Source organism: Dermacentor silvarum, chromosome 5 (assembly GCF_013339745.2).
Source record: "Dermacentor silvarum isolate Dsil-2018 chromosome 5, BIME_Dsil_1.4, whole genome shotgun sequence".
NCBI classification, from domain to species: Eukaryota; Metazoa; Arthropoda; class Arachnida; order Ixodida; family Ixodidae; genus Dermacentor; species Dermacentor silvarum.
In genome coordinates, this window is record NC_051158.1 from 148622970 (window position 1) to 148634376 (window position 11407).

General features: G+C 51.5%; 2 protein-coding genes across 2 annotated transcripts; both read left to right on the forward strand.

The window, feature by feature from the left end:
• Window positions 1-4069: 4069 nt before the first annotated feature.
• LOC125945791 (uncharacterized) lies at window positions 4070-6271 on the forward strand. The gene is made up of 2 exons (XM_049668080.1): window positions 4070-4103; window positions 5349-6271. Exons 1-2 carry the CDS (start codon window positions 4070-4072, stop codon window positions 6269-6271), a joined length of 957 nt encoding a protein of 318 aa, XP_049524037.1.
• A 667-nt stretch (window positions 6272-6938) lies between these two features.
• Window positions 6939-8165, forward strand: LOC125946060 (uncharacterized). The gene has a single exon (XM_049668523.1). The coding sequence runs from the start codon at window positions 6965-6967 to the stop codon at window positions 8099-8101; it is 1137 nt and encodes a 378-aa protein (XP_049524480.1). The 5' UTR covers window positions 6939-6964; the 3' UTR covers window positions 8102-8165.
• The last annotated feature ends 3242 nt before the right edge of the window (window positions 8166-11407 follow it).

Consider the following 11407-nt stretch of genomic DNA (forward strand, 5'->3'; position numbering starts at 1 on the left):
CACTTCTACATCGACTGTGGATTGGGAGGGTCTAGCTCGTGCGCAGATGGAAGACCCCGAGTTGCAAGCGCTGCGTGACCATCCCCGTTCCCTCCGTCTACAACTCGTTCCTCACCCGTTTCTGCATGGCTCCCTCTGGTGCGACATGTCAGCGGCTACATCTCGCCCCTTCATTCCGACTGCCTTCCGTCGTGCGGTGTTCCAATCACTTCATGACATTTGCCATCCCAGCGTCCGAGCCACGCAGCGCCTCGTTACACAGCGGTATGTCTGGCCAAGCATCAACACCGATGTTCGCCTGTGGGCCCGCTCGTGCCTCGCATGCCAGACCACCAAAGTAACCCGCCACACGAAGACTCCCACGCAGTCGTTCTTGCCCCCTGGCTGCCGTTTTGACCACGTCCATCTTGATTTGGTGGGACCACTTCCTCACTCTCACGACTGTCGCTACATTCTCACAATGATCGACCGCTTCACCCGTTGGCCCGAAGCCGTGCCCATTCCGGACATCACTGCGGAAACGGTCGCCAAAGCCTTCGTTTCAGCATGGGTTTCCCGCTTCGGCTGCCCCAGCATCGTTACAACTGATCGCGGCCGGCAATTTGACTGCACACTTTTCACTTCACTCAACCGCCTGCTTGGCACTAAGCACTGCCGTACCACTGCATATCATCCCTGTGCCAACGGCATGGTTGAGCCGAATCACGTCCGGGTCACCACTGTCGGGAACCGAGGGGTCGCAGCGGAGCGCCAGAACAAGGGGACCAGCTCAGCAGGCTTTCAGAACGGACTGACGCGTGCCGTGCTTGCGCTGTAGCACGCGCCGCCCAACTTTATTCTCCTCGCCATCCGCGGCTGGCCCCAAAACGCCGGCCGAGAACGCCGACCTTAGCGTCCGCGCATAGCAGCGTCGGTGGGCGCTACAGGGCCCCCCGCCCAGACGGAACGGCGAAACGTGCGCGATTCACTGAGGTGGTCTGGCCTGTGAGTGAAGCAGTGGACGAGGTTTTGGTGGCGGGAGCTTGAGGAACGTGGCCCCGATGATCCCTGCATCTCGGAGGGCGCAGGGGCGACGCCATTCGCGCTCTAAGCTGCAGATGCAGATGTATGGTCGGTGAGCATAGACGGTCGATCGCAGAACGGTGCGGGAAACGCGGCAGCCACGATGACATCGTACCAGTTTGAGCTGTCCAAGCGATGAAGGCCGCGGTGGGGCGCGTCGGCTCCAACAGCACATCGAATCCGGCATCAGCAGATGCCGCGACCGTGGTGACAAGCCCGCGTTGGCGGGACCCGGCCCGCTCGATCGAGGTTAGCGTGGTGCCAACGTGTGAATGTCAGTCGGACCCGTGAACATAGGTTCGGTGTTGAGGGCGGGCGCTTTCGAAGTGCGCGGTAGCAGCGTCCGGCCTGGCACCTGTGTAAAATCGGGTGGACGCAGCGACGAAAACCAGCGAAGCAGCGGGGCTGCCGGCCGCGCTGGGCACGAGTTATCCGACGCCGAGCACCGCAAGCCGAGGAGACATCCTTGTGGCCAAACGTCAAGGCAGTGTCGTTGGGGCGTTGAAGCCGAGACACTGAACGTGCGCTGCGAGATGAGGCATGCGACAAGGTCTCCACGGGAAAGACGCTGGCGTAGCTAGGAAGCGCCGTGCACGTGATAGCTGGCGGACCAGTCTCACCGCAGTGTTGCCGCAGGATTTCACTCGGAACAGGCGGACTGATATGCGTCTCGACAGCCGTCAAGGCACGGCTCGCTGCTGAGTCATCTCCACGGCTTGGACTGGGGACACCATGTCACTCAGGTGGGGGTGGAGTGCATGCCGACTCTTTGGTATGCTCGGGTGTGGATGCAAGGTGGTCGTTGCTGAGGACTAGCGGGCTCACCAGTTGTGTAGTTGATGGTGCGAGCAATGTGGCGGGAGGTTGTTCGTTGTCGGGGAACGAACTAGACGCGGGAGGCGCAGTTGTAGTGTCTCCCCACAGTGGCTCCTTCGGTGTAGGTTCGGCGGAAGATTTGCGAGCAGTGGCGCAGCTCTCAACAGGCGCCGATGGCGAAGAGGACGACGTAGGTTGAGCCAGTCCTTCAGAAGCCTCAGGCATTGAAGGAAACTGTGTCGTGCTGCGTAAGTGATCGGGAACAGGTACGCCAAAGTGATGAATAAAGGCGGTCTTGAGGCCCTCGTACATGTTCTGGTCTGATGACGGAAGGTCAAGACGAGAGAAGACGTCGGTGGGAATTTCTCGCTTGAGGACTAGGTACCGCCAGAGCTGTGACGACACGCCATTTACGTATAGCTGTGCGTCTACCTGCGCAAACCACACGATAGGGCTGTGCGGACGGTAGGGCCACAGTTGCAAACGCCAAGGGTCGTCGAGCGTCGGTGGACGCCACTCTTCTTCCAGCTGGTCTATGGCCGCGGGCAGGGCTCGGTAGCAGGCGATGCTGAATCGGTCCTTGTTGATACTCTGAGGATCAGCTCGGCCACGGGGGGGGGGGGGGGGGGGGCGCTGCGAGCAGTCAAGGAGAGCGGACGCGTTTCACGTCGGCTATCGCCAAACGTTTGGTCTGCACCGTCCGAAACCAGTTGGACTGCATCCGGAAGATACGAGGAACCCGTGAACAGCATTCTTATCCAGGTGGGCCATTTTTTGGCAGTCCTACGGGACTTTATTCTTCGACCACGCGAATGCCGTAGACGCGGAGGCCACGGACGACGCGGCCGCCATGGCTCTCGTACCGGGCGACGACCCAGAAAGCATGCGAGAAATGGAGCTTTCGACCGCGGAGACGCCAGTTTATGATAAAACTACGGAGTATACCATCCAGAAGAAATTAGAACAGTGGGAACGAGCAACCTCGAAACGCGCCCGTTGCGAACAACAAAGAAGCCCTAGCCACGGTGGTGGCAGTGACGGCGACGCCACCGCTTCGGCGCTTGGCAAGCAAGCTCAAAGTAAACACTGGAAGCCACAAGTTATGCCCAGATTTGGAGCGGAAGAAGCTGTGATTATCATCAAGCCAAAGGGAACTCTCAACCTCGCACAATTTAGGGGCAGCCACCAGATCGGGGAAGCCATGTACGCTACCGCCGGCATTCCGTGGGCGTCGCAGGCGCTCGCTATTTGGCCGGCCTGGGACCAGAATATAATTATTATTGGCATCAAGAATGCCCAACTTATTCGTCAGGTCCTCGCGATCGGACAGCTCGAACTTGGAGGACAGGCCCGAGCTGTTCAAGCCTACCTCAAGACGTCGGTCAACACAAGCCGTGGTGTCATTCAAGTGGACCCTAAGGCCACTGAAGAGGATATTACTCAGGTCATTTACTCACCGGAGGCTCCAGTAGTAGGAGTCCGAAAATTAGGAAAGACCAGCGTTGCAGCGATCACGTTCGAGGGCCGGAAGGTGCCTTTCAACGTTTATTACTGGGGAGAAGCTGTGCCGGTTCGCCTCTACCGCAAGACGACACCAGACTGTCCACGCTGCCGCACGATTGGACATCGGCCCGATGCTTTCCCTAATCCGCAGACCGGCCGATGCCGGGCTTGTATTGAGACAAATCTACAAGAGGACCACGAGTGTCAACCCAGCTGCCTCAATTGCGGGGGCCCTCATCTCACGGGGTCCATCCAGTGCAACCAAAAATACAGGAGAGGAGGTGCTGGAACCGGAGCCGGGCGGAAACCCGTCAATGGCAAAGCCAATCAGCAACATCAATCCAAGAATTCTGTAACGAGCCAAGCCCCTGACTTGCAAGCTCGGACGCCGGGGGAGACCCCTTCGCCTCGACTGCATGGGAGAGCCTTCAGCGGGGGCCCTGGGGGAGGCGGTCGTCCAGCCGACAAGCATGATGGGCCCGAGCCAGACCCCAGACGCTGAAAGAAAACGAGCAGCAACAAGGTGAGCTGGGCAGATGTGGTTGCCTCCCCTCCCCTCGCGTTGGCTGATGAGAAACTTAGGGCTGATAACGAAAGGCTCAGGCTATAAATACAAAAACTTAGAGAGAAGACCGCAGCGAACGCTCCAGAGAACTGTATACCACCGCAGGTACCTTCCGTGCAAGCGATGGAGGAGGACAACCCTCCTCCGCCGCCGTCAGGTAGTGCGACTAAGTTACCCTCACGTACGTCAGAAATCGGGCGAGGAGCGTCGGGCGACGTCGTAGCGTTGGCAGCTGTACCTTCGATAGCGGAGTGTACGGCGCACGCAGACGCGGAAGCAATTACACAGAAATTCAGTGCATGGATGGAAAATATGGAAAAGCGAATGCAGGAGGAAATCGCAAAAATGGAATCGCGCATGCTACCAAGCCTACAGGCTAGCGTAGAAAGAATTGAAGAGACGCTAAGCAAAAAAATTGAGCAGAACTTACAAGGAATGGCAGAGTGGACAATACATACAATGCTGGAGCCACATCTGTCAAAACTCCGAGCTTATGAAATTAGGATTGACCGTAAGTTACAGGAATTCGCTGAATGCTCGCGCACGAAAGCACCCAGATTGACAGGCAAAATGGGTACCAGGCAGATTGCATGTGATGACACGCTTGACCTGAGTACAGAAAAACACGTACTAACCTCTTCCAGTTTGCAACATGGATCGTCAAACTAAGTTGACAATATTACAATGGAACTGCAGGAGTTTCAAACGTAAGCGGGAATCCTTGCAACAGTATGTGGACTCTCTAGACGAGGGGCCGGATGTAATCGCATTACAAGACGTTAATGTGGAAGCTAAAGTCAGGTCGTACACTACTCATCAAACTAACAATTCGACCTGCATACTTGTACATAAGGATAGTACGGCTTCAACAATAGACCTAGAGCTCAATGCTGACATAGAACATGTGTTTATTTGTATTCTCCCTAACACTCGTTCCAGTAAAGAAGCGTACATACTAAATATATACAGCCGGCCCAAACACAGGACAGCAGTTTTTGACGAAATCTTTCAGAAAGCGGCGCAGGCAGCAAAATCCGCGCCTCTCATTATAGTGGGGGATTTTAATGTGCACAGCTTTCTCTGGGGTTACAACAACGAGAACTTAAAAGGCAGAAAATTGGCAGCATCAATATAGGATATTGCTCTTACTATTCTGACGGACCCGCAGCATCCTACGAGAATAGGCAATAGCGTGTCAAGAGACACATGCCCCGATTTAACGCTAGTAAAGAATGTTAAAAATTGCGAATGGCAAAATACGCACGAGGCCTTAGGCAGTGACCACTATATAATTCGTATCTGCCTAGACCACAACAAGCATCGCAAACACAGGGGCAAGCCCGGCTTGCGGATTGGTCGCTCTTTCGAGAGTCCAAGGATCCTCAACTCAATTCGCCTATAGAAGAATATGAGAAGTGGGCTGAATCGCTGCTAGCTGCCAGGGAGAAAGTCACGAGAACGCTGCAGACCTCAGAGGATGTCCCGGCAGTCGACAATCACCTGCTCCACCTTTGGGAGGCCAGGAGAGGCCTCACCAGAAGATGGAAGAAGCAAAAACTAATTCTCAAGCTTAAAATCAAAATCGCTGAAATCACACAACAAGCAGAGGAATACGCGTGGACCTTGGCCAAGAACAACTGGCTAACCAAGTGCGACTCACTGAGAGGCGGGCTTGGCGCCAAGTCCACGTGGAACCTCCTGCGATGCCTGATCGAGCCCAGCAAGACGAGGGGAGAGCAACAGTGGAACCTGGAGAGAGCACTCCACGGCTATGCAGGTACGGATGAGCAGCTGGTGACAGCCCTCGCGAGCAAATACCTCGGTACGACCAAAGATGACGAACCTGTGTTACATTATCCAGGCAAGGATAATCCAGAACTCGACAGAGACTTCGATGAAGAAGAAATACAGGCGGCGTTACTAAGCATGAGAAGAGGTACGGCGTCAGGACATGACAAAATCACGGTTGGCTTGCTTGCTAACATGAACAAGAAGATGCTAAGCCACTTGACGGATTACATCAATGAGTGCTGGAGAACTGGCAAACTCCCCCTGGCGTGGAAATCGGCAGACGTCAGCTTTATCCCTAAGCCGGGCAAAGAGGTAAGCATTAACAACCTGCGTCCGATTTCGCTCACTTCATGTGCCGGCAAGCTGATGGAGAAATCAGTGCATGCCAGGCTTTCAGCGTATTTGGAGGAAAACGATTTGATGCCCCACACCATGTTTGGCTTTTGGGAGCGCCTATCCACGCAAGACGTACTGTTGCAGCTCAAGATGGAAGTTATTGACCCACCCAGCAAACGCAGTAGTAGAGCCATTTAGCCCGGGATCTCAAGGGTGCTTTCGATAATGTGAAGCACTCAAAGATACTGGACAACCTGCGGAAGACACAATGAGGAAGAAGGACTTTTGAATACGTCAGAGACTTTCTACAAGACAGACGAGGTCATGTAAGGATTGGAGATTTTAGGTCCGAACCAATCCCTATGGGCACTAGGGGTACGCCACAAGGAGCAGTCCTCTCTCCTCTGCTCTTCAACATCGCCCTTATGAATTTGCCGGAACAACTCGATCGCATAGAGGGAATTCGGCACGCCCTCTATGCAGACGACATCACTATTTGGGTGACCAAGGGCAGTCTGGGGCAGATGGAAGAGGCGCTTCAAGAGGCTGCTTCGATGGTCCAAAGATATGCCGAGGAGTGCGGACTGCACTGCTCTCCGGAAAAATCGGCTCTTTTCATCATGCGCAGACGACAAGATGAAGCCCCGGTAGAAATTAGGGTTCATGACGCCGCAATCCCTGAAGTGGAGACATTGCGTATCCTGGGACTACTGCTTAACAACAAGGGTGCCAACTCAGAAATGATTGCTAAGCTCCATACGACATGCGAACAAGTAATACGTATGATCACTCGCATCACCAATGAGACGAGAGGGATGATGGAAAACGACACTCCGGTTGGTCCAAGCCTTTATTCTCAGCCGAATCGTGTACGTGGCTCCGTACCTTCGGATGAGGAAGTGCGACTTAAATCATTTCGATGTCATCCTTAGAACAGCATATAAGAAGGCGCTGGGACTGTCGGTAAAAACATCTACGGAGCGCTTGCTGCAGTTGGGGGTGCACAACACAACAGATGAGCTAATTGAGGCCCACCTGTTAGGTCAATATGCCAGATTGGCAGGAACGAAAACGGGGCGCAAGGTGCTGGAGGACTTGAACATCAGCTGCCCTTACCACACGGCAGCAAGACAAGACATCCCGAAAGAGTGGAGGAGCAAGTTTGCGACACTGCCACTCCCGAAAAAAATGCACCCTGAACATCATCAAGCAAGGAGGAGAGCGAGAGCCAAGAAGATGGACAGGATCTATTCTAAAATAGAGGGAGCCTTCTTCGTGGATGCTGCGGGTCCTGTAGGAGGGGTCTCGACAATATCGGTTGTGCATCAAGGTAAAACGGTCAATGGGCTTTCTGTTCGGCACGGGGAAATTGCAGAGTTGGAAGAGGTGGCGATTGCTACGGCAGATTCGGATCCTAATTCCGAATACATCATTACGGATTCGCAAACTGCTTATAGAAATTACATGCGGGGCAGAATTGCGCCGCTGGCTTGCAGGATTCTGAAACAATCTGGGGTCTTCGCTTCGCGCAAAGAGCTGATTTGGGTGCCAGGTCATCAGGGAGTAGAGGGAAATGAGCGTGCACACGCCGCCGCCCGAGCTTTCCTCCCCCGGGGTCCCTCCTCCTCTCTCCCCGTAGAACCGGAACTCCCATTGTCATTAGTAACATATGCAGATGTATTACAGCACTTGCGCCTATCGCGAAGAAAATACCCGGGCCCTGCCAAGGGATTAGATAAATCAGAAGAAGTTCATCTACGGAGATTACAAACCATGCCATTTAGCAATCCAGTAAAGCTACATGCTATCGAGCCACAATCCTTTTCAGCCGAATGTAAATTCTGCGGGCAGAAAGCAGATTTGTACCATATGGTATGGGCCTGTCAGGCTAATAGTGCCTTAGAAACCACACAACAGCCAACGTGGGAAGGATGGGAGGCAGCCCTGTCCAGCTCAACCCTCGAGGACCAGCAAGCCCTCGTGAAAAGAGCCAGGGCCGCGGCCTTAGCCAACGGAATCCCGGAATAAGGATCCGACCACCCTTCCCCTAACTCCCCTCTCCTTTTCCTGTCAACAAAATGTTTTCATCATCATCTGAGGATCACGTCCGAAGTCACCAATGTAAGAAACCGAGGGGTCGCCGCGGAGCGCTCGACCAAGAGGACCAGCAGGCTCAGCAGGCTTTCAGAACGGACTGGTGCGTGGCGTGCTTGCGCCGTAGCACGCGCCGCCCAACTTTATTCTCCTCGCCATCCGCGGCCGGCCCCAAAACGCCGGCCGAGAACGCCGACCTTAGCGTCCCCGCATAGCAGCGTCGGTGGGCGCTACATCCTCTCTGAGGAGGATCCGATCTTAAGCCTAGCCTTTCGAAATGAATCTCCAATGTAAGCAGGAACAAAAATTAATCTCGCAGGGGAAAGAAAATGGCAATAAAGCTTAGCGGGAGAACCGTGGAGCTGGTCGAAGGCTGTGCCCGGCGCGATACTTCACTCAGAAGCCATGGCTATGAACATAGTGGAGCGTGGCTTCTGCCCGTGCTTGCTTTCTTGCGTGCCGGCGCCACGATCGCCCGACCCTATTTTATTGTTGTCACTTTTTTGCATAGCCATGTAAGTACAGTGTGATGTGAAAAACCATCTACTCCCAGGCTCATCCCGATGCCCGGGGATTGGGTGTCGGACGATGAAGCGGGGTGTAAGTTTAAGTGCGTCAGAAATGAAAGCCAGCGGCTCAGACAACGGGGATGTCGCGCACGTATACACGCACAGCCGGGCGGCCGGCTCAACCAGCTAAAACATAGCTTTCGAGATTTGTTTCTACTCCATCAGAGCCACCTCTGGAGCAAGGATTAGGGCGCCACGTATAGCTCAAACAAAGCCAAGTCGCATGTTTTTAGTGGCCCAAATATAGCCACATAGCCGACTCGTCCAAGTCGACACCAAAAATGTTTTCTATAGCTCAATTTGGCTATATATAGCCAAACCTGGCAACACTACAGTAAGGTTCGCGATAACTGACTTGGAGTTTCAGTATCCAGGATCGCAATATAACAATGCAAAGAAAAGGCAAAATGAGCGTTTACATACATATTCTGAATATATTAATAAGTAGTAGTTTCAATATCTCCTTTTCAATGCTTATTATTTTCATAAAGTTATACCGATAAATCATACTCTTTATTTTATTCGCCCCAATGGCGATGTGGCTATAGAACCCATAAAAACCGTAGAATCAACAAAAGCAAACCCCAAACGAACAAACCAATTTTGTTGAGTGCTGCAAAAAGTAGCCTCACGTGGGCTTTTCCTGTGTTGTTTCTTGGCATGAAACAAACTTGCCCTGTTGTGTAGGCGCGTAAATAACAAAGACGCTTGCATCATTATCTGTGAAAAAAAAACGCATGAAATAAACGTAGGTAGAGCACAAATGTGCAGTTCTTTATTAAATACCACTATCGTGCAGTATACGCTACGATCAGCAAAACAGGCCAATGTATTGATGACCAGCTTTCTGACCAGCTCAATTTGAAGCGCACGTCATTTGGCCGTCACCGAGTAGTGCAGTGCTCACTTGCATCATTTTGTTTGAAAACTATGTGACCAGGGCAATATATAACGACCATAGGGCTAGATAGATTTGTGAGGCTTTCAATAAACGTGTGACGGGGATCCTGTGAGTTGGCTTCGTATTCATAGGATTATCAGATTGTGAGACTGCTTATTTATTATTATAAAAGAAGTGTCATGCTACCCATTCCATTTGCCCCTTTTTGAAGTTGTGCGAGCAACCTGCATTGGAGATTTACTTTATCTCCCTATTTCGCCTCTCGCTTTATATTGCTATTGGGTCATTCCACGTGAAACGTCCCAGCCCAAAAACCGACCATCGTTGATTTTCTTGAAAAAAAATTGGGCTGGATGGCTATTGTGCGAATAACGTTTCACCAAAGTATTTTGATCGAAAAAAAAATTTTTTTTTATCACGTGGGTGCTCTTTGAATTTTCCACAAAGAAGGAATAGTTGGTTGGAGGTGAATTTTTTTTTATTCAAGTCTGAAACTAGGTGTAATAACAGAGTTTATTTAGAGCATTCCAGGGGCATCCTTTTTTCATATATTGTGATCACTGAATGCATTTTAGTATTTATCGCGTTTATGGGGCTCAGTAAAAAAGCAAGAAATGTGGCGTTTTCAGAATTCTTTTCGCATAAACTGCGCAAATTTTTCAAGTACCATATTTTTTCTTCCTTTTTCCACGTTGCTATAGTGTATGCTAAAAATAATTTGACATTTTTAAGGCATATGTTTTTTTAGAAAAACACCTCCAAAGTTGGCAAAAAGTAGATTTTTTGCGAGATTCATGCCACATTTAAGCCTTACGGCCCTCCAGATAAAAACAAGTCAGATATCTCAATATGAGCACCGGCCTCTTAGCTTGTGATGTAGAAATTTTTATTCAAGTAAAGATTGTTTGAAGCGAGAAAAAAAAAATTTTTGAAATCAACAACCAATATCACCAGTAGGCATTGCGTGCGTGCCGCCGCTCCCCTCGTCTGCTCGTTGTCCGCTGCGCGTCGCCGTCTGCCGCCCAGCAGACGGCGGCTAGTATATGGGGTGATCATTTTTAAGATTTACGAATTTTTTAAAAATCGTCCGTAGCAGATATAATTCTAGTCCTTGAGCGGGATTGTTCAGAGGCGGGCAATACTTGCACGAGAAATCGAAACACATATTAAACGAATTAACAAAGAACTGCTAATTCACTTCCAAATTAATCACTTTACGGCGTTTATTGCAATTTACGAATTGTAGCCGCCGAGTTTGAAAAACGCATGCACTTGAAATTCATTTCCACGGTGACACCAATGTTGAGGTCATCATCATCAGCAGCAGCATCAGCAGCCTATATTTATGTCCACTGCAGGACGACGGCCTCTCCCTGCGATCTCCATTACCCCTGTCTTGCGCTAGCGTATTGCAACTTGCGCCTGCGAATTTCCTAACTCAATCATCCCACCTGGTTTTCTGCCGTCCTCGACTGCGCTTTCATTCTCTTCGCATCCATTCTGTAACCCTAATGGTTCACCTGTTATCTCTCCTACGCATTACATGGCCTGCCCAGCTCCATTTCTTCCGCTTAATGTCAACTAGAATATCGTCTATCCCCGTTTGTTCTCTGATCCACACCGCTCTCTTCCTGTCTCTTAACGTTACTCCTAAGATTTTCGTTCCATCGCTCTTTGTGCGGTCCTTAACTTGTTCTCGAGCTTCTTTGTTAACCTCCAAGTTTCTGCCCCATATGTTAGCACCGGTAGAATGCAATGATTGTAGACTTT

Bases quoted from the DNA above. Each gene is read 5' to 3' on its own strand.
- LOC125945791 (XM_049668080.1), top strand. From the start codon at position 4,070: ATGGAGGAGGACAACCCTCCTCCGCCGCCGTCAG. The intron at 4,104-5,348 runs GTAGTGCGACTA...ATTCGCCTATAG, and splicing joins CCCTCCTCCGCCGCCGTCAG to AAGAATATGAGAAGTGGGCT.
- LOC125946060 (XM_049668523.1), top strand. From the start codon at position 6,965: ATGAGGAAGTGCGACTTAAATCATTTCGATGTCATCCTTAGAACAGCA.